The 23722-nt window shown below is 37.5% G+C and overlaps 1 protein-coding gene across 16 annotated transcripts in view; it reads left to right on the top strand.

Annotated features, from left to right (window-relative positions):
• The window catches only part of DLG1 (discs large MAGUK scaffold protein 1), a 167951-nt gene that overhangs the window by 63388 nt on the left and 80841 nt on the right, over positions 1–23722 (top strand). For 4 of the 16 annotated variants that reach the window (XM_009952027.2, XM_009952026.2, XM_086468713.1 and 1 more), the window contains exon 1: positions 9489–9713. The exons of the other annotated variants lie outside the window; for them this stretch is intronic. In XM_009952027.2, the coding sequence (XP_009950329.1) occupies positions 9489–9713 (225 nt within the window). Of the gene's footprint in view, positions 1–9488; positions 9714–23722 lie in introns of those variants that run through there. 16 annotated transcript variants of the gene reach the window in all.

Raw genomic sequence — 23722 nt, 5'->3', positions numbered from 1 at the left:
TACAGGTTTTCTTCTTGTTAGGGTGGAGCTTTGTCAGGTTAAGAAGAAATGTATACTTTGTACATCTTGAGCATCAAAGAAGTAAACTTGACCCAGGAGATTTCATGTTCCCCATTTAATACTGTGTGAAGCAGAACTCTAATTCTGTAAACCAGCTTTTTTTTAGTTTTGTTTTTGTTTTGGTGTTTAATGATAGAGAACTGTGAAGAGATAGTGAAAATGGTCAAACTTCAAATCCTTCACGAATATTCTAAGAATATTTTCAGGTAGCTAGGCAGCTAGTACCCAAATTTCTTCAGTATGAGGTTTCCAAATTCCTGATAGAAACTTGTGATTATAATGTGAGGTTTCTTGAGTTATGGAATAAAATTGGGTCAAGTTGAATTGACTTTGATGCAGTTGAAGCAATACATTGTTATGAAGATTGACCACTAGATGGTGATGCTACAGAAGGATTTGTTCCGGTTCTAAAACTGGATTTAGCTTCTCTGTCATACCCTCAGATTGATGTTTTTGAAGTTAACGTTTATTTTTACTAAATAGCTCCAAACGAGTGAAATGCGTCATAGATATGATACCAAACAAGTTTTTAAACTGTAGAGTGAGAGTTGGGGTTTTCTATTACAGAAGAAAAGCCTTGAGTAATAGATTATTACAAGGCTTTAAAATAATGGGTCACGATATAAGACAAAAAAAAAGATCTATCTGAAATGGCAGTATTCTTCATTAAAGCAACCTGTGCATGAAAGGGAAAATATTTAATTTATGGCTCTATATTTATGGTGTAGCATGGCAATTCAGTATTTAAGTGATATATACTGTATATATTTCTGTATTATATTTGTGTATTATATGTTGGTATTTGGAGCTATTACATCGCTGGTAATACAGAAGCGCCGAAGAAAATATGCAGTAATTTGTAAAATACTAAATACGTCTTTCACTGGAAAGATACACTGTGACTAGTGGGATAGATGTTAATCTTTATCCTGCCCTGTAATAAATTCTTAGCATTACAGTATTCACTGCAGTTCTGTTTTATCCACAAGTCCCATTCAAAATTTGCACAAGGCTGTTTTTAGAGAGTTTCCCAAGTATTTGATAAGTTTCTAAATTATATTATGGTATGGCCGTCTGCAGTAACGGGAAGCTAGCCCTACTGATTCAGAAACGTCTCTTCAGTTCTTCTTTCTCTAACCAAGTCTTTTTTACTGATCTGGAGTTTTTCACCATAACAAATCTTCAAAGGGTGTGAGAAAAACGCTGGCACTTGTGTTGTTCCTTGCACACACAGCAGACATCGTCAGCTGAACGTAAATGTTTTAATTGGAACATTGTACTGGCTTTATTAGCCTAAGAAGGTATCTAAAATTGCTTATTCATGCTCTGCAGTAAAATTCTAATTACTGATGGGATAGCACAGCCATAAGGAACAAAAGGTATTCCATTGGTTGAATATTTGCCATCTTTAGCTTTGTATAATCATCAGTGAAGTAGCAGAACAATCCAGGAATTATGAGAAACAGGTTTGGGGGTGGGGGTGTGTGTTAATCTTTAAGTTATGGTTACATAATTATGGACTTTTGTACATATTTCATGCAACACAGTTGGCTACTTTATTGTTCTCATATGTTCACAGAAATGATCATCTCTGTACAAGTGATGCTGGGAAAAGACAGTACTGAACAGATCAGGCAGTGCGGTGATTGGCCTTTTTCATTACCAGCAGCCTGTTTGATCTTGTGCAAAGACCTGTCATTCCAGCTGAGTGCTGTTATATTCTGCTAGAGTACTTGAGTGTCGGATAATGCGGTAAAAATCACTACTTACCTCTATCAAAGATTTTTTTAAAAGATGTTTTAGATGTGGATTAATGCTGCTCGCCCATTTAAAGCACAGTGGTGGAGGCTTTTGTGGTTGTATAAATTTATCTCAGTGAAGAAAACGATAACTTCATAATATTATGACATTAAATGCAAATGAGTCACTGTTTTCCTATCTTCGAACAGGGAAGTACTTCAAACTAAGGTGAAATACTGTTCCCCATTGAAGAAAGATGAAAGTGCTACCCCCAAATTTTAGCTACAAGAATCTTTTTGCCCAAGTGAAGCATCTGGTGCTTGGTCCGAATCTAATCTCATAACATGTTGAAAACGTTTGAACCGGTAGCTTTGCCCCATGTCGGTGCTCCTCTGCTTTATCCGTGTTTACCTAGCAGTGCTAGATCTGGGAGAAACTGAGCTTATTCAGCCTCAGTTTGCATTAGAGTGAAAGTAGTCCTTTGTTAGAATAAAAGCAGTTGAAACAGGGTTTACCTTCTTTGGCTCTATGAATCTTTGAACTGTTGGAGCTTGGGATGGTATAGTGGGGAGGGAAGGGTTACTCTGTGCTTACACTATTAGCTACTGAGACAGGCAGAAGGGTAGCTGGGTATTTTGTTTGACCTAGTGCTGTGATTATGTGCCTGTTTGGAGAGAAGTATGCACTCTAGCCTTACCTTTCCTCTCACTTAGAAGTAGCAGCCTCTTTTTTGTGCCCGTTACCCCATACTTGTAGTGTACGCATCATTTCAAACAAGTTTTTAGTAGTTTGGTACCCAAACCTTCTACATCACAGGCTTTGTAATCCTAGTATAGCAGTCCAGTTGACTACATGCACTATAGTTTTACTCTGTGAAATAAATGTCTTGTGCCCACTTAGCACATGCCTGATTTTTTTCACATTTAGACGTTTTTGTAAAAGTATTTCCAGGACCTCATAGTGTTTAAGCTTAATGTTTTTAAATTAACTCTGATATGAAACCGCTTATCTGTTAGTGCTGCAGTGCTGTATAACAGTCTACTTAAACTGACTTGTGGTATCACAGGAATGAAATATGGCAAGCTGATGGTTGTTCTTAAAATAGCATACAGAAGGGAGAGAAATGAGAACTCGCATTTCTGTACTGGCAAAACATGGTGAAACTATTCTGAAGAGCGGAATCAATGAGTATGTGGAGAAATTACAGATGAGAAAGCAACAAAAGCATTGTAAAGAGAAGCTCTGCCACACAAACCGCTTGGAGCATGTGCATAAATATCATCTTGTTGATGTAGGTTTCTAGGTTTTCAGATGCACACAATAGAATTCCTCAAAGAAGCTTACAGAGAAATTTAAGCTGTCGTGGAATAAAATAAAAATAAATAATCTTGGGATTTAATTGTTTTGAAACAAACCAACCACGAAAGAAGAGGGTAAGAAAAGATCAGTAGTCCTAATGGATGGAGGTTTCCAGAAGGATCTCGGAAGCACTTGTGTTCTCATTGCATCATCTCAGAGGAATGAGAGCTCAGGGTTTATAACAGATTAATGGAATAATCATCTTGGTACTCAAGTTACAGTCAAAAAGGCAAATGAAATATAAGAAATATCTGGATAAGCAAATAGGAATAAAACTGCATTATTTTATCACTCTAGAAATCTGCACTGTTCCTTATCTTGCTGAAGAAGGTATATCAATCTAGACATGGTTCATAGAAGAGGAATAAGAGTGATCAGAGGCAGAGGGCAGCTGCTGTGCAATCAAAGATGAATCAGTTTGACTCAGTTTGGGAAAGAGCTGAATCAGGACATACCAATAAAACTACACTCAGTAAGGTTAGGTCACTAAAGTTGTGAAAATGACTAGGGAATGTTTATTTCAGAAATATGGATTTATGTTCGGAAATGTAAGTTAGCAGGTGATAGTTGCCTTATAGCCCCTAAACAGTGATCTACAGTCAGCCTCTGACTTTATCAGCAGCTGAAAGATTATTCTAGTCTTTCTGGTTTCTGCCTATACCAATAAATGTATTGCAGCATACATTGCTTGTCTCTTCTGCACTTTTGCTTTGTCTGGAAGCAAGCAGCTTTATTTAACTCAGTCCTGTTAATCTGTATGTGAAATAACTGCTCCTATAAATGTGCACATACACACATGCTTCCTTTAAGGCAGAGCAACCTCCTTTCCTTGTGAACCTGAATCTTGTGCTGATAAGCTTAGTAGGTTCCCTTCTCTTTTATGTTCTGGTGTGTCTTCCCTCCAATCCTTCCTGATCCCTTAAGTGCTTGCCCAGGAGTCTTTTAGAGCTTGTGCAGCTTCTGTTAAAGTAGACTATTCTGTTCATTAGGAGAATTTTTCTGTTCTCAGAACTGATGGTCTTTATGATTTCAGGAACTATGAAGGCACGTTCAAGGTTAGCCAACAGTCAAAGTAACTGTAACTTCCTACTTGACCTAGTGCGTTTTCTTGATTCTGTTATTTCCTGAATCCTGCTCCTGTCTGAGCAGGTAGGCAAGATTACCCTGAAGATGAAGATGCTGTTTCCATCTAGAAATTAAAGATTGGTTGACGAGTAATTTGCAAGATTGGTTATGATTGTGAGGAAGTTGCAGTCTATCAACTTTTTCTAAATAGAGACCTTTCTAAAGCTTTATGACATCTTCAGCAGGAAGACAGTACTTCTGGAGTTAGGAACATACGTAGAATAGTGGAAATGATAAAGAGAAACTTGAACATACCTGCAGAAATACTAAGTTTTACACTAGCATCGTACTTCAGTGGTCACTCTTGAGAGGAGGTGCTCTACAATCTTTAATTAAAATACCTTGTCCGAGTTCTTGATAGGTTATTAGTTTTAAACTTCTGTAATTGAGGAATATACAAATATGTGCAGTCATCTTTGCCAGTTTGTATCTTATAGAAAGAAGCAGTTGTCCAAATCTGCACCTTTCTCAGTATGGCTCTGCTCGGCAAATTCTTGGCAACAGAGACAAGAAAGAAAAACTGTAACAGATGGACTGTGGATTAATCCAAACATCAGAACAACCTAAGATACAGTAATCAACATCGAGTCTTCTTAATAACTGGTTATACTCTTTTTTTGCTTGAGATTTTCCCTGAGCTCTCAGTGCAGTTGGGTTCATTTTGATGACTGAAGAAGGCGTAAAGAAACTTGCATTAAAGGCAGGATGTTTTTATCAGTGTGGCGTGCCAAAAAGATGGGCAGGAGATTCATGAACAGGGTGCGGAAGACCAGGCAGTTTAATCTACACAGATTGGTAGGTCGTCTGAGGTGTAGTATGAGTAATAATGTAATAATCTCTTATGTTCAATATTTATACTGAAACATATCATTATAGAATAATCATGCTGCGATGTTTACTTATAAGGTAGTTTCAGCAGTAAACTTCATCTACTTTTTATTGACTATGTAAATCACTCTTGATCTAGGGCTATCCTTTCTCTCAACTAAAAGCTAAAATAGGCTTTCTAATGTGTCTTAGCAAAATGGTTAACAATTTCTTTTTCCACAGTATCCAATCTGAGTAGTGTACTCCTGGGCGTTGGCTTAGAATACTGCATATGTTTGTTAATGAGACTTAAATTTGCTATGCCAGTAAAAATTTATTAAACATAAAATTATGAAAAGTGTAAAAAGTAAATGTGAATTTACATCTACATTTTCACTGGTGTTTTTTGTTCCCCTGCCTGGAGAGTTAAAGTTGCGTAGTCTATATTTGAGTATTTAAAATGAGTCCTCCACATTTCTTTTGTCTCTGTTTTTTTGGTAAAAACTTAAGTGATACTGAGAGGAAAATAAGTCCCTGACATTGTTTTAGGTGTTTCATGAATTTTTTCTATTAAGAGAATTAAAAGACTAAGTAAACTGATTTTACTCCTTTAGTGTCTGTGCTTATTTTAGCAAATATTCTGTTCAGCAGGGTGGTCATAGAACTAGTAGAAGACACTTTTCAAATGCCTCGGGGGGGTTGTTGTTATTGTTTTAAAAGGGTAATTGAGATTTGACTGCTGTTTGCATATACAAATGGGTTTTGTTGCTGTGGACTTTTAATTTCAAGGTGTGCATGCTGCTTGTAAAGGTATATCCAGGAAAACTTTTATCTTTGAGATTAAAATATGGCATTATGTCATGTTTTAATGTGTCTCAGCAAGCTGATAGTAAGAATTGGCTCAGGTGCAAAGTCAGAGGAACTTTATTCCAACTATTTGATGCTAATTTTTAAATTCAGTAACCACTGTGATTACTATATCTTGTTAATTGGCTGCAGAACAAATCATGTTACTCTTCATCTGCTACAAATGCAGATATATCTTGCAGTAAATTTATTAAGCTGTAGGAAGGTATGTGTACCGATGCAGAAATCTTGATTATGTGCTGTTTTGTTTCTTGAGTTTTTGGGTTTTTTTAATCTGCGAAATCTCAATTCTTGCCTCACAGAAAATAGGTAAATAGGGGCTTTTTGCTTTTGCTGTGGGGGGTGTGTGTGTGTTTTGGTTTTTTTAATGTTATCCCCATCAGTTCAATATTCAGAATATGAAAAAGGGATGATGGAATGTCTCAGCTCCCTTTAGGACTTCCTGAGATTCCCTGGTGAGCCTCCCTGTTCCATCTCCTGACTCTGGAGACAGTCATTCATGGATGCAATTTCAGCTACCACCTCTGTGTTGAGGATTCCTAGGTTGTCTCCTTTCTCTGGATACTTCTTTTTCTGTCCAAATAGTGCTTACTCTGATTTCTACTTGTAGATGTTTGACCCTCTGTTAAAATGCTCTTTGACCAAAACAAGCCCTTGTTTTCACTCCCACCCATTTTTTTTTTTTTTTCAACTGTACAAGCGACCATTCTTCTAGTCTGGACTCATTTGCATTATCCTGATGTTGTGCCGTCTCTAGAGTTATGCCATGTCTTTATCTTCAGGTTGCTTTGTAACTTATAAAAACCAGGATTTATCTCATCACCACTACAAGCTCCTTCTACAAATAACTGCAACTCTATCTTCTCAGGCGTCAGCAAATCTTGCTCTTTATCATTAACATCCATATGGAGTGTAGGTGACACAGATTGCTGTCTTGTATCACCAGCACGATTGCATAACCTCTTCCTGAAGTACTTTTTTGGATTTCTGTCTCTACTGAAATTAAATCATCACTGCTTCACTTTCAGGAATATTTTTTTTTTTTTTGTCCATATGAGCCTTTCCTGAAGCACTGATTTCTAAAGTCTCTTTATCAGTGATGCCAGAGCTGATTGTTGGCTGGGTGGGAATGATCCTTGAAAGAAACTGCCTTAAAACACAGCAAACCTGTCTCATCTTCAGACAGATTGACATAACAGCAAGAAAAATAGGTGCTTGGTACATTGCTTGTCCATGTACTGTGGTGTTTCCTTTCAAAATTTTAAACAATACTCTCCCATGTGACTCACTTTAGAGCCTATGAAGACATATGTATATTTATAAATAAACATGAATTCTTAAAGATTTTTTTGGAAGTTATACTAATGTTCTTGTGCTCTCAGATACTTTAAAAGTGTACAGCAGTGTTGACATTCAAGGCCATATGAAGAAAAATGTGAAAAAAAAAATTTTCACTTTGACTCTTTGTGAAAAGGCTCAGAATTCAAAGCATGTAATTTGTGGTTTATTCCAAACACCTTCAGTCATAGCCAGGGATTAAGAAATTTCTGCACTAATAAATTCATAGACATTTTTCAGAGCAGGTATTGTCTTTGAGTCTGGAAAAAAGTAGGGCTCCAGTAGGGCTGCAGTCTTCCCATGAAAAGAATTTGCATTATAAAAAGCTTGTCCATTTAAAAGGATCATTGCATCTACTGTGTCTCAGGCATTTCTTTACCTCCATTATCTATCTTATGAACATAGCTTTGAGGACACTGCACGAGTCAGATTAAGTTTCATGTGTCTTATGCTGATAAGCCGTTGTATTTTATGAATATTAATGAAGTCTGTCTGAAAGATGTAGTCAGAATATTTGTGTGATACGTTATTGAGCCATACTGGTGACTAGAAGTAAATGGTGCATTGATCTTATTACCACAGCTTTAAATTAATGTACTTATTATTTCTGCTTGTAATGTAAGTTGTCAGGAAAAATTTGTTACACAGAATAGGATAGCTGTCAGTAAGAATTTGTTAAGCAGAAGAGTATATTGCAGCAAAAAAAATATATATGGGGGAATTTGGTAATCCCCACTAAAATGCCCATCATGAGTCAGCGGATTTGTAGAATTGTGGTGTTGTAAATTGGTGTTGTAAGGAACTCTCCTGCCTTATTAATCCCATGAGTTTTCTTCTTTTTGAAAATGTTTACCCTGGTGTTGTGATTATGACTGTTTGAGGATTTTGTATAGAAATATACCACAAACAGTTTTGATAACTTTGTGTTGGATTTCCAGATGTAAGCTTGTAGAAAGCCTTGACACTTAACTGATTTTCCTCTTTGATATGAGCTGGGGGATTTTTTGGAAATACTTAACTGTAGAAATTTGAGTGGTGAGTTCTGTAAGGTAACTTGAATTCCATACATTATTTTAGATAATTACTCTGTTTTTTTTTTACTGTGAAGAGAGCAGAGAAAATGCACACCTATAGCAGTAATACTCTTGTGATTTGCATTGAAAATCAAAGTAACATTACTGAAAATTCATTAGGGCATAATAAGAATTCTTCATTTTTTGCCAGTTCTTGTACTTTTGAGAAATAATGCTGGGTCACAAATATATATGTATTTATTATTTTTTTATTATGTTTACAGTAGTCACAGAACATTGGAAAGAGTTATGATTATGACGCATTAATCATAGAATAAGAGCAACAGAATGTTGACTTCTAGTGTTTAATCTTAGTAGCGCTAATCTTCTGGCTGGTTAAAAAAAAAATGCAGCAAAACAACCTCTCTAGACATCCATCGATACGCAACACAAAATGACTGTTTTGTGGCAGTATGATTTCTTTCCTCTCTGTTTTATGCACTAAGGAAGGGGGAAAAAGGAAGAAGAAACCAGCAAACGATTCTTTCTTGAATATTTTCTCTGAGCATGGTGTTAACCTCTTTTTGCTCTGTGGAATGTTTTCAGAAAGAATCAGTGAACAAGTGCAGTTATGCTGCACACTCCCTGTTTTGCTCGGTTCAGGTTTATAATTTATGCAAGCAAGGAACTGAAAAGATGCTATTGGATCTTACTACAGGCAGTGATTGAAACTTGGTTATTTTTGATCCATGCTTTCTCCACCCAGTAGCTGTTATCATCCACCACCATCCCCATAGCTGTGAATCTGTGACATTGTACTGTACCTGCTACCCACTTTCTCTTAAATATCTGTTGTCAGCTAGGAAGAGAAAACAAGCTTTCAATCTGGTGGGTTCTGAAAAAGGAGAAATAAGGAAAACATTTGCTTGCCTTTTTTTTTTTTTTAAATTTCTCAAGATTGTGCTCATCACTGTAATCACAGGTAGAGAGGGGATGTAGGGGATGGAGAAGCTTGGAAGAAAAATAGCATCAGCTATCAAGGATTTTGTTTTCCTGGTTTGAAAATGATGCTGCTGTAATTCTATCTGCATTTTTTTTTTTTTTTTCCTCTGCTCATTCACCACTCAGCAGCTGGTAGGGAAGTAAGACTGCCTGGCAACCACCTGCAGAGCTGCAGAGATGAATTACATTTTCGGAAATAACACACTCCTCTATTCTCGCGCCAGTCGAGGCAACACTAGCTCAAGCCACAGTTCTGTAGGCCCAAAGCACAAGCAGTGGGCAAAGAAAGGCTCAACAGATGAGTTAAGGAGTGAGCCTTCCCGTTGGCAGCAGATAGTTGCATTTTTCACTCGGAGACATGGTTTCATTGACTGCATTTCTGTTGCTGCCAGCTCCACCCAGGTAATATGCCACTTGTTGAAATTACTGTGTCTGCATGTTTTCTGGTGTCCTGCTAGTCAGAAATAGCAATTATTTGTATATGTATGCTTTCATATAATCTCTGATTTATGAATGGTGTTTTGTGACTGCTTTCATTTTTATGTTTGACAGAGCTCTGTATGATTTTTAGCATTAAAGCTAAAATGGAAACACTAAATGAGGTCTGACTTTTATTTAAGTTGTCTTGCAAGCCTCCAGCAAGTTTAAATATGAGATATTTTAATGAAATGGTGAAATATTGAAAAATGTAGTTTGCATTCTACTGCCTAGCTCTGGAGGGGAATAATGTAGTTAAGAATACAAATTCCATAGCTATAGGAAAATGAGAAGTCAAATAAAGACGGCATATTTCCTGGTTAAGGAATTGTAGTTAAAGGATTAAATAATTTAAAGTCTTAATTATATGTAGCACAATGAATTCAAGTCTGTATTGATTTTCTGGGTTTTTTTGGCTGCTAATAATCCATAAATAAGATTAAGGAATGCCTTCCTGACATGCAGAATATACACTTAATAGTTTAGTCTGTAAGAAAACCGTTATTTTTCAACTTCACTGCCAATCTGCTCTGACTGATGTTTTTATTAATCATCATTGAATGTCAGGTAAAAGGAGGCAAGCAAAATTTTAAGTGTGGATTGGGGGTGAGTTCTTAAGGTTAATACTGAGGGAAGTTTAAACTTGCATTAGCAAATGAGTATCTCTTTAGATAATAAGACAAAGACCTATGGAACGCTGCGAAGATGTCAGCATTATTTAAAAAATGTGAGATTAGATTTGTTTTGCTTACTCTCAAGCTAAATTCAGCTTGAGTCAAGATGTCATTTAACCTGAAGTACTACAAAAACTCATTAAAAAAAAAAAGAGAAAAATTTGTTACCCTCAGACACTGTAATACTATTAGTTTGTATCTGTTGGTAATTGTTTCAAAGGTGATAAATTGACGGTTCTTGTGAAGTCTGCTTGTTGTTACCTGCTTTTTGCTTGTGAATTTAGAGTAAACAATGAATAGGAGATCTTAGGGGGATTTTCACTTTCTTGTTGCAAATGTGCATGAATGTCAGAGGGATCCTGTAGTTTCTGTAATGGGTCATTACATAACTGTAAGTGATGCATTGGGTAGACATAACAGCTTTTAAGTAGTTATTTTTTTAAAGTCAAGATATACACTAACCTTTTAAATTAATATTACAGTTGCTCTTATTTGTTTAATGCTTGAAGAAGTAATGTTTGAATGTGTGAAACTTGCAGTTGGACTGACTAGTCAGGACTAGAAATTTGCTGATAAATAAAATACTGAATAGCCTCTGCTTTGAGTGTGGGTTGGGTTAGATAAAGATCCTGAGATCCTTTCAAACTGAAGCTGTTATTCTGTGAATATCCCAGTATTTGTTCTATTTGTCTGCTATGAAAAAGATAGCTTACCTCTGTGAAAGCCTGCCAGTTGTTTTTTTTCACAAGTCTGACAGTTCTTCTGTTAAAAAGAACTGCTTATACATGTTCGTGGCCAGAAGGAGGGGAAAAAATTAATTTTGAAGTGGCTGTGAAAAATATTAATGAGAATATTCAGAAGTAATGCTCTGAAAACATAAAAGCTTGTTGAAGCGTCTTTGTCTGGAAAGATGCTGTACTTACCCTCGTACCTTATCCACCCATTGCAGCTGCTCTAGCCTCAGGGAAGGAAAAAGACTTTTGGAGATTGCTCATTGTGATGCAATTTTGTTTTCAGTTCTCTTCAGCTTTTGTTCTGTGATGCAGTAGTCTGAAAATTCTTGACGACTTTTATTTGTCCATTTAAGGTACATGCCCATCACTTGAATGTAATCGCATTTTAGAGTCCAAATAAATAATTAGATGTGATGTGCTTCTCTAACCTTGTCTGTTGAAATTCTACTTGTGATGGTTGATGTTAAATAGTCTTATTGTTGTGACATCATGATTTTTAACATATACAAAATCAAACTGATGGCGTTTAAAGTACTGGTCTCCTGTTTCCCTTGTGAATCTGCTACGTAGCACCCATTTTTAGCTGTCGCTTCATTTGCTTGGCTGGGGTGTCATGGTGATCCTTGCTTAGTTCCTTCTATTACCAGTGAAAGGGAGATGATTCCTGGAGGTTGGGCTGCATGTCTCTGGTCATCTCTGGGGCTCGCAACAGGTCACCTCCAGCCCAGCAAGGTCGTAAGAGGACTTTTTCTGAAGAAGAGACTTAGGATTTTGTGGTAGGGTATTTTTTGACTAGGGAGTCTTGTACCCTAAAGAAGCAAGGAGAGGTTGGTGATGGATGTGGTAACACTGCTTTTTGCTGTAGTTATCACTAGGTTGATTTGTGTGCACAAATGTATTGTGGCATGGAGGACTAGTCAGGAGTGAAAGGCTACTGTAAGGAAAAAAAAAAAAAGCCACAGCATCCTGAACACTACCAATCCATTTTCAAACATTAAAGGTGCATTATTTACTAGCGTTGTGCCTTCTAAATATTATTAGAAGATTCAAATCACCCATGTCTCATAGGAAGAAGGCAGCAGTGGAAACAGATGGTGGGAACAGATACAAATGAAGACAGTAAAGTGGTCATTCTGGCTATCTGCTTGTGTCCTGCCCTAGCCAAGGTCTCCAGGGTGCTTTGCATAGAACTGGAGGTGATTGCAGTGATTTGTAGACTTTGCACTACTTTAGCATCAAGGAGTTCAGTGGTCAAACATTGCAGTCTGTAGAGCAGCAGTGCTTCCCACTGGGTTAATACCTGTTCCATTTGCGGTGGTGAACTGCCATAGAGGTAGCTGTGCCTTCCTGCCCTGCTAGCCACGGCCGTCTCCTTTATGAGTCTGGGGAAGCTGATTTAACATGCTCAGGCATTTGAGGCCTTTATTGTTTCTCCCTTCTGCATTTCTGTGATCAGGAGTTAGTTACTCAATTAGATGAACTAGGAAATTTGATTAGAAGCTGGTCTTTCAGTTTTTGTCAGCAAACTTATTAATTTCTTTCTGTGGCCTGGAATGGAAGATAAGACAAATTGATGGTGTCACAAGGGTGAATAACTAAGCCATGAGCTTAGGAAATACATGGTTATGCAAATAAAAAATACTGGGTTATTTGAACTGCCATCCTAACGAGAGATGCATATTGCTTCAACAAAGATAACTGTATTCAGGGCAGTTCTTTCCCCTAAAGTCTTTCCAGAGCTCCGAGAAGCGCATATTCCTAACAGTGAATACAGCTATCATGGCTCAGAATGCATTTTAACTGTCAGTCATATTTGGCCCATATTTTGCTACAAATACAGAAACTCTGGATTTATCTGAAACTCACATGGCATTAAACTGGTTCTAACAGCAGTTGCATGTAGCTGTTCTTAACGTGTAACGTAGTATGATATGCTTCTGGCATTTGATACTGAAAAAATGTTTGGCTCCTTGCATATGCTGTGCTAATTTATACTTCTGGTTTTTAGGACACGTTTTATGAAGGAGGGGCTGGGGGGGAAGGAGGGAGGGGGGCAGAAACCCCCTTCTAACTCCACTTATCCGTTTCAAAAACTTAAATTTCAGAGCTTATCAACTGCTTCTGTTGAGTTATTTGAGCTCAGTCATTTCTTGCCTTTGTATCTCTTCCTTTTCAGATCTTGATAAAAAATTAATTTGATGTCATTACTCCTAGAATATTGCTTTCAAATTAATTGAAATATTATGAACATAGTTCTAGCTATATGTAATCAGACAACAACATAGAGATATTGTAAGGTGCATTTAAAAGATAGTGACCCCAGGTCTCTACCCTAACCCCTTTTTTATTTTACTTTTTACAGGTTGGGAATTGCAAAAATTGATTTCTTACAACAATATTTACCATCCTTTCTATAATTTTGTTATATTTAAGTTTTTTACATATATTTTTAGACACACAGATCGTAACACTAAGAAACATGCTAAAAATATGTGAGATAAGAAAAGATGTTCTGAAGTAGTATGTGGAGGGTTAATTAAACAAGCTGAAGTTGAAAAACAAAACCAAAAAAAAGGTGTGGGGGGTGGGCCTTAATATAAGGCATGGAATTAAACCTGGAACTTGCATCAGGAAGATACTGCAACAAAAAGTTCAGATAATTTGATCACGGTTTAACTATTAAATATCTTGAGTGTATCAGGATGTGCCATAGTGGGTGGTATGTTTTATGAACACTATTGAACTGTGGTGTGGATATGTGACTCTTAGCATCCCCTGAAGTTTACAGGTGAAAGTGGGGCTTCATTATGCCAACTATTGCATAATGTTGTGAAGTTTGTTACTTGCAGAAATTGTTTTATTTTATACTTTATTTTATTTATTTAAAAAGGTGATACAGTAAATAGGAGTTACAGGAATAACTGTAGGGAAGTTCAGATGAGTACATAGAAGAACTGTTGGCATGGTTAGATTTTCAATGCAGACTTTTCCCTTTGTTTTAGCATATGTTGCCTGGAAATTGTTGCTGCTAATACTGTGATGGACACATGAGAAAGCAGCTTTAAATAGTATTTGCTGTGGATGATTTTAACTATAAGAAAGCACCTTCTGAAATTTAAACATGAGTTGTACTGTACTAAAGTTCCTTCTTATTCATGCTTTTTAGCTCTGTAATGTCACACACTAGTAACAACAGTATGAATTTATTTTGCAAATTTTAGTTCTGCCACTGGTTTCATTTTCCGTAAGAGGGCGTTATAGCAGAGAAAAAAATGGTTTGAACTTATTCTGTAAGAGGAATGCATTAGTATGTGTTTTAATCAATAGACTAAGAAATAGGAAACTCTTGACAGTTTAAACTCAAGCATTAAGGGATTGTCTCTGGAACCTTTGGTTCATTTTGTAAACGCTTTCTAACTGTGTACAGTGGACATGGAAACTTCCCAAGGCTGTGAAGTTTGTTTGTTTTAAAAAGATATGCAGTTTTAAAAGCATGTTGAAGTCAATAAATTTTAAGAACATGTATCTCAAATCATGTAATGTCATGTAAATGTGTTAGCGTCATGCTGGTTCCTTGCTGCAGCCAATTGTCTCTCCTCTTGGGAAGATAACCAGTAGGCCTGTGGTATCATGGGGGTGTGCTGCTTCCTTCCCAAACCTGTGTGTGACTGTAATGTTGGCATGTGCAGGGTGTTACTTCAGTTAATCGTTTGCAGCATGGCAGCGAGATAAGAACTGAACCAGTGCTCTGGCTACCTGCAGGCACTGCATGCTGCCAGAGGGTTTTAAGTCCCCCTTTCTCTCATCTGTTCTCTCATAGCTGTTGTTCTGTCTCATTCGGAGTTGATAACAGAATTTCTTCATATTTCTGTTCCATTGTATCTCAAGAAAACTACCTTTTCCAGAATGAGTCAGGAATCCAGTAAGGAAAGGAGAAGGGGACACAGAATGTTTTGCTTTTGGAGTGCTACTGCTACTGCAGGGGCTTTCTGTCTGCACTGTGCCCAAGACTCTGAACCTTCAGGCAAGGCAGGCACTGGGTCTGCTCTTAATCCATTGACTTCAACTCCAGCTGGTAACTCAGGTGGACTAACAGGGTCTTGCTCTACGAAGCCAAGTGCATGGAAGCCTGTGAAAGAGGGAGGACTCTTTAGGTCTGTTATATAACTTTGCTAATTTATTTTATATTGTGATAGTTGCCCTCTCAGTTGAGGCTTGTATTGATTGACAAAGTGTTCTGAAAGTCAAATACAGGCCAGTCTGTCTTTTATCAGCTGTCAGCTTACTAAACAGCTCTAGCATGGCTCCAGTGGTATAACATTTCTGTTTTGCTGCCAAAGCTGCTATATATCTTTCAGTTAATACAATTATTAAGTAAATGACTGTCTGACAGAACCACTGAAATCTAAAGTGAACACCATCATCTTCTTGTTCTTCTATTTTGGTCTACGATATCAAGAGCACCCTCGATGGTTAAGGGTGATCAGGATGTTTCTTTTAGTTTGGAGAAGCTAATGCAACAGAAATGTCTTAGACGTTTTTAGAAAACATGACTTTGTCTTTTAGGATGATCTGCGTGCATGTTTGAGAGCTGACAGGTATCGCGTGTTGTGAAACTTAGGAGACTTTTGGTTTATAACCCGCTCGGAGTCTTGGTAGGCTGTGTCCACGGCCTTTCTGGGATTTACAGTGACAGAAGGAGAGAAACTGTTGTCTTGTTAAACAAGATAAATTGAAATCTTTATGTGCACACTAGCTATACAGTCTCTTTTGAGAATAATTTGGTTCTCTTTTCTAGAACCTCTGCTGGGGCCAGTGCTTTCCCCTGTACTCCAAAACAGAGGAGGTACAGGAGGTACTTAAATTTGTCTTTATGAATAACAATTACTTATTAAAATTTTCAGTGAAGCAGCTAGGCTCTTAAGCTCTTTTTTTTTTTTTTTTTTTAATGAAAGGCATTTTCTGTCGTTCAGTTTTCTGTATGAATTTTTGAATCATTTTATCGTTGTCAGAATTTTTTTCTAGTTCTCGGAAGTGGTCCTACACTGTGTAAACTACTCAGTGTTAAGTAAAGTAAACTCCTCGTCCCTGGTAGGTAATTTGTATTTCTCTGTTCCTTCCTTATCCTCATCTGAGTTTCATAATGTGATTTTTATTGTCACATAATGATCACTGATTCCTGTTCCGTGTATGTTCTACCATCTCTTGAGACTAGTGTTCTTTATTCTGCTGATACATTTTGAGACCCTTGTAGTACTGCATATTGTTGTTGCTTACACCCTGACACTGAGTCAACCACCCAAGAATTGCAGTGTGTGGACACAAGCATGCATTCTGGAGCTGTTGTAAAATGCCAGATGTGCATATCTGTAGATCCCTTTATAAAAGATGCCTTTCAAGGCATCAACTCTTTTTGACTGAGCCTACCTGTTTGGGCTATACACACAACTTTTGCCATCACAGGGGCATGACAGTCTTGAGTGAAGAACATGTCTTCCACTACGCTCCCTGGGAGTGAGTTCAAACTAATGTTTGACATGCTACTGTTTGCTGAACTTCAAGCACAAGCATATTGTGAAGCATTTCCAGTACAGTTCATTTTTTGTATTACTTTAGCAGATCCATAAAAGACAAAAATGTCAGGAAAACATCCGCCTCTTCATGTGATGCATCTCATGTGCAATTGAAATGAAGTGCCTCATCCTTGTTTATTAGTATAACCACATTGTTCACACTTCGCTTATCATGTAATGGCTCTGTAACAGATGGGTCCCAGTGGATGCTTTCCTCCCTTGAGGAAGGATACTTCCTTTAATGCTGTTTCTGACATGCCTTCCCATATTTCATTCAAGTGAAGATTGTGTAGTTCTATATGGGATTTCAGAAACACTTAAAGGTTTATCCAATTAGAAGACAAGAGAAATCCTTCTGATCAGTTGGGACAGACTGTTCCTGCAACAGATGCTTCGCTAACCAGGCGCTGTAATGACATTCTAGCAGGTGAAGTCTAAAAGGGCACTGTAGTTGCAATGCTGGTCTTGACATAGGCAACAACAATGCTATGAAATACATCAGTAGACTTTGAGAAGGATGTAACCATCCAGTCAGATGTCATGTTTGTGTTAAGTCGGCACTCAGTCCCTCCATTTTATTCCTTACAAAATGAGTAAAAGCATTCCTATTTTGCAACAAAGACGGATAACCTTGTGCCATCTGTCAGGGAAGCTCAGAAGACTAATACAGAGGCCAAATTCAGTGCTGAGACCTGACTTCTTGTTAGTATTGCCACCACCTAGAGAGTATTCCCTGAATTCTGAACATAATTTTAAAAAAACCCAAAATAAAATAGTCAACTCTTTGATATACTCAGAAAGCTGCAGCATCTTTTAAACTGTACATTTGTTTACTTGGAATCATCAGTGGCCACTTCAAGTGGTCATTTCTTGCTGCTAGCTTGCCTTTCTTCCAGGAGCTGCTTGGACTCCAAGACAATAAGCCCAAGAAGCTCTCAGGAGCTGCATACGTCCTCTGTACCTCATTCACGTTTTACAAACATTACCTGCTGGAAGCTGCTGCCAGAGTAGATGTTAAAAGTTATGTTCTAATCTCCAGTTGACCATCATGGCTGATTCTTACCTTCAGGTGGGTAGGAGCTGCCTATTCCACACTGATGTGCATTTAAGAAAAACTGTTACACGTTTTTCTTTGGGGAGGTGGGGTGGGAGTCTGCTTGTTTCAGTGGACTGTGATCCTCTTTTCTTGCCTTTTTTTAAGACCTCCTTATGTGTCGTGACCATGTGATGGTTTTATCCCCTAAAAAACTGCCAAAGATCCCAAAAGTTGTATAGTTCTATCCCTTGCTTTTTAAAAGACTTAAGGGTTCCTTGCAGGCACCAGGTTTTTGTGCACACACACGGCTCAATACCAAAAAAAGTACTCTGAAGGACTGTGGTCAATGTAGAGCAAGGATTCCCTTCTGTGTCTATCTCTTAGAATTTAAAAAAAAAAATCTTTGCCACCAACCAAAGCACTTCCGGACTTGTTTTCCAGTTTGGTATTCCTCAGGGTGTCTCTGTGCTGTTTATTGCTATTCCATGTGACTTTGGTTGTCAGTATTGAATTTCATCTTGCTGCCTGTAACCCACTTCTCTAATGTATCAGGGTTGCTCTACAGCTTGTTTCTGTTGTGCATTGGCTGCTCTTCCATTACTTTTTTTTTTAAAATGCACATTAGTTCTCCAAATAGATGAGACATTTATGGCTCATTTTGCCTCTTTTGTAAGCTGATCTTGGCATTTATGAGGGTTTTTTTGCTCCATTAAACTGTTTCCAATGCATGTTCTAGTCCCTTGCAACAGTCTCTTGTGAAATGATACATCTAAGCAATGATTTAAATAAAAACAATCACCTTATCCATATTTTTCATAGAAAAGAAGAAAGAAAGAAACAGGGCACAATAGTTTAAATTTTGCCAGGACAATGGTAAAATAGAAATGCTTATCCATTTTTTTTTTTCATGTCCTTGCAGTCAGCTTAAGAGTATTCTTTGGTTTTTTTTTAAGTTACCAATGGAAGTTAGTATTATTGTTATTGGAGGCTAGTATCTATGTAGTAGTGTCAGTCTTCTAGTATGGCTTCAGATCTTCTATGGAATTCTATGGAAAAAAGATTTTTCTTTGACGGGAGAATCTTCAATTCCTTCCCTCTGCTTTGTGTGATGTTTACTGGAAACTGCCATACCATGGGAATGTTTTGGACGAGTCTTCTAGCCTCTCCTCCTTTCTCTTCCATATCAGTGCTGCCTCACGGTGTGTATATTTGCTTATTTAAAATTGTTTGAAATTAGTTGAGCATCCTGTATTATGTGCCTCCCAGGTAATAGTGTTTGGTTTTCATAACAGAGTAGGGAGCAGAGTAAAGATTGCTTGTGCTCCTGGTGTACAGTTCTACTTCAAAGCAAATTTAATTTAGTAAGTAAATTGTAGGTATTTTTCTTAGATAACCAACTGTATCTGACACGTGTGCTGTAGCAGGTGAGAAAAGTGTCAGCTTTGCCTTTGGGGAAGGCGAGGGAGGGAAATCTGGATTCTGTCTGTAGCATGAACAGTCTCCAGTGTGAAATCCTGGCCTGAAAAGAGATCCTGATAAATTCGGAGCATTCAGAAAAAGGGATTAAAACTGTAGATTGTGTTCAGGCAGACCTGCTTTACAACTAGAAACTTAAGAACCTCTGCTTAGTTCATCTAAAGGGAAGTCAGGAGATGATTTGGTCACAGACTATAAATATAGCGGGATAAATTTTGGAAATCAGAAAACTTGTGAACTTGGTAGAAAGAGGCATCTGTATTGCAAGTCAGGGAACTGAAGCTAGACAAATTTAGACATAAAACTTAAATGCTTATTATATTAATAAACTTCTTTAAAATTAAAATCTTAATGGGGCATGATGTAATTGCCAAATTGGGGTAATGAATTAGTATTTCCTATGTAAAAACATAATGACAAATAAAGTTTGTCCTTGAAAATGTCAAAATACATCAGTCTCTTATTCAACTTTAATATAATAACTTTAAACTGCTATTTGGAAGCTGTAAACTGCTGGAAAGCAGTCTGTATTTTTTAAAAACACCTTTATTACTTTACTACTGCTTTTTATTTTTAACTATATTTTTTTTTTCTTTTAAAAAGATGAACACCACGGGGGGGAGAATTGTGTTCAGCTTTTTACAATTTGAGCATGTTAAGCATTCTTACAGAGCAGCACTTGAGTAGTTAGATGCTAAATCAAGTGGTATGCGAATTGACTGTGAAATACTGATGATCAAGATGGTGATAGTACAGACCTAAGACTATATTCCCAGATAAGTGTGGAATGCCAAAGTAGATGCCTGTCTCTGAGCAAAGAAACAACTAGGGCTGTCCTACCTTTGAGCTTGGAGTATTTCCTATGGCTCACTTCACCATATTAAAAAGGATAAGATTCAGGTACCAATAGGAGAGAATTTAAATTAATGTGTTAAGAAGTACAGGTGATCAATAGGAGATTACATTTATTCAGGATTTATGAAGGAGCTTGGGTTTAATATGGCAGAACTGTCCATTATGTTGTGTGTGACCTTTTTGTTTAAATTGTAAAATTAAAAAAAAAAAAAAAGGCAAAGATGGTGCTCTTTTTAAAAGGAGCTAAGCTGTACTTTCTGAGACTACTGAAGCTGAGCAGGTCCCATTTCCTTATTGTACAAACTTTGAGAAATTTGTTATTATTAAAAAAGAAGTAACAGGTAGATGGATAAGCAGATATTTTGAAGAGAAGTCAGCTTGACTTCAAAGGGAAGATAAGGACTTTGCAGATCCTTGAGACTTCTTTGAAAACAGGGAGCATGTAAATAAAAATCTACATGGGAACATGTGGTCATCAGAAGGTCATTATCATCACAGAAGTCTTTGAAAATAATGGTTCTTGGATCAAAGGCTGTTAAAATTAATGGTGCTATGAGATAAAGGGGAAGGATGTTTTATAGATTTTTCAATTGATAAAACAGGTCCCTTCAACTGGGACTGGTTTCCCATAAAGTTGTGTTCATGAATGATTGGGGCGGGGGAAGAAACTGTGAGGCAGAGGCCATGTGATTGAATTTTTAAAAATTATTTTTATTTTCAGGTTAACTAAACTAGCTGCAGGGAATAGCAGACCAAAGGGAATGGGCACAAAAATAGCTTGGTTTAATGAATGAGGAATGGAGTTAGAAGGATAATTCTGCTTGTGTCCATATAGCAATAGGCTGTGAATAAGGTATTTCTATTCCAGAAAGAGACTTGGCAGTTGTCACTGGTTCTCTGAAAATGTCACCTTAGTACTTTGCAGTAGTGAAAAGGGTAAATGAAATGTCAGGTGTTACTAAAGAGTAGTAGAGAATAAGATAGAACATGACACTAAGTATATTTCTTGTGTATCTGTTTTTTGTGGGGGGTTCCATTTGCCTTGTCTTAGAAAAGATATAGCGTAAGGAAAAAGGTAATAGAGTGTTAAGAGGGATAATCTAGTTAATTGAAAAATAAACTAACAAAAAAAAATCCTCTGAGGGAGAATGTGATAAAGACGTAGAAAATAAAAAATGAAATTAAGAAGATTCTCAATTAGAAATGATTTCATAGTTCTCTAATTTTAAATTTGTTGCAACTGTCCTGTAAAACTTCTACTAAAGTTTTGAAAGTTACTGCCACAAAATGCTGTGGAGAAGAGAGGGTTCAAGAAGAGAATAGTTTCAAAATGGACTTGATGGATTTGCAAAGGCAGGTAGCTGTTACAGATTGTTGTTCAAGAAGACCATGGCTGTCAGGTTCTGAGACGGTTTTGTGGGAAAATTACTGGGCATATGTCTAACTCCTTTTTTGTCCATCTTTCATTTTTTTTGCTGTTAGTAAGACTCTTGACTGGTTGAGCCTTTGCTCTCATCCAGTGTGGCCGTTTTTACTGTTTGTGTGGAGTGCATTTTTTTTAATGGAGAGGGATGTGAACTCTTAGAATAATTTATCTGTGTCTGTAATGCATTGTGTTATTTGGTGTTTGTGAGTAAATCACACTAGGAAAAAAACCCCTAGGTAAGTCTCCAGGTGATGTTCTGAAGCTTGGCAATAAAGTGAGTTAAATGCAGGGATTCGAATCTCTGTGTCAGGCCTTTGTGCCACTCTGCGATCGTGATCATCTGACCTAGAAATCTCCAAGTCTCCTAAGAAAATGCCATCTGATAAATTCATCCACTGCGTGATGCATTAGTCATGAGATGATCAGAGTGGCAGCAATTAATCTTGAAGTGTATCTGGGAAGGACTAGTGGTGAGAGTAATAGTTTCAGAGAATGTGATTAAGGAAACAAGTAACAGGTGAATTCCCTGTTGTCCATAGGCATGGCTAAATTAGAAACAGACTTATTGGGTCTTGCTATGCCTTCTCCTAAGTACAGTAGATATATTGCTGTGCATCTTAGAAAATTATAGAATCTTCTTGTGTTCTAATGTAATTGGAAATGGCAAGAGTGCTGGCAGGTTGCTTTGTGCCTAGTGTTAATTTTTATGCCATTCATTATTACTTTCACGTAATTTCTTTTTAATGTGGGTCTTGGAAAATTTATTTGACAGCTGCTAATTTGGGTTTGAGCCTTTGTAACCAGCATAAAAGTCACATTTTGTTTTCTGATTCTTCAAATTTAAAGCAATTAAGTAGTTATCTGTTTATAACATTACCACTTAATCATTTGCTCTTTTGTATCCATTAGTCCACTTCTTTCATAGTTTTCAGTGGTATTTTTTCATTTGTTTCACCCCTGTTCATTACCTGCTCATTTTTACCTATAGTGCACTGTTCAAGTTTTAACAATTTTTGTCCTTCAGCTTCACCAACCATAATCGGATAAAGTAGAATATACTGTAAAATATAATTTTCTACTTACATTTTTGCTTGCTGGAAAAGAATAACTGCAAAAGAAGAATACTGGGATGTCTGTCAAGCTGGTGCCTTGCTTCCAGCAGCAGCCAGAGAAGAAGGTTAGGGAAGAATACAGGACAAATAGACATGATGCTTCCTCTGAGGGCTTTCAAAGCTTTATGCCTGTCCCAGTGTAGGGATTCCAAGAGCTGGAGATGACTTGTGTGTTTAATAATACTGAGTCCATGACATTTCATGGACTTGGCTAGCCTTCTTGTAGTGGCAAGGATTCAACAGTGAAAGAACAGCTTCTGCTTGTTTGTAGCCTAATGAGGGGAGGAGAGTTGGGGTATGGGATGTGTTCTTGTGCATTTTGTTCAAAGATTTATTTTTTTTTTAAAGCAAAACAGTGATGGAAACAGAATTTGAGTTTATAAGGTAATAGCCTTCCCTTGGACTGAAGAGTCAAATTTTCTTTTCTGTTCTGCTGTTGACTCTCTTGGGTTTTAGTTCATTTCTTCATAAGGGCAGATGGGGATTAGGCCAGGGCTGTTGGAGCAGTCTATGCAAGGAGCAGCTTGAACACTGGCCTGAGAATTGGAAACTTCTCAACCTCACATGTGAAAGTCACCCTGAAACCCAGAACTTCACACATGGCCTGACTACTGTTAGAAAAGTGTGGCTAAAGGTACATTTAGCTCGGTATCTTCTTGTCCTGAGGATGCAAGAATGAAGGAAGTGTTCGTTAAGTAATTGTGGTAGGGAGGTAAATAAATGCAAGCCATGAACTTATAGTGGCCTTCCAGTACTTGAAGGGGGGCCTGCAAGAAGGCTGGGGAGGGACTTTTTACAAGGGCCTGCAGTGATAGGATGAGGGGTAATGGTTGGAAGCTGGGAGAGGGCAGGTTTAGACTAGATACAAGGAAGAAGTTCTTCACCCTGAGGGTGGTGAGACACTGGAACAAGTTGCCTAAGGAAGTTGTGGATGCTTCATCCCTGAAAGTGTTCAGGACCAGGTTGGATGGAGCCTTGAGCAACCTGGTCTACTGGGAAGTGTCCCTACCCATGGCAGGGGGGTTGGAACTAGATGGTCTTTGAGGTC

This window comes from Leptosomus discolor, chromosome 7, assembly GCF_034619465.1.
Source record: "Leptosomus discolor isolate bLepDis1 chromosome 7, bLepDis1.hap2, whole genome shotgun sequence".
Classification (NCBI taxonomy): Eukaryota; Metazoa; Chordata; class Aves; order Leptosomiformes; family Leptosomidae; genus Leptosomus; species Leptosomus discolor.
The sequence above is the reverse complement of the archived record's forward strand: the minus strand, read 5'-3'. Positions and strand labels throughout refer to the sequence as shown.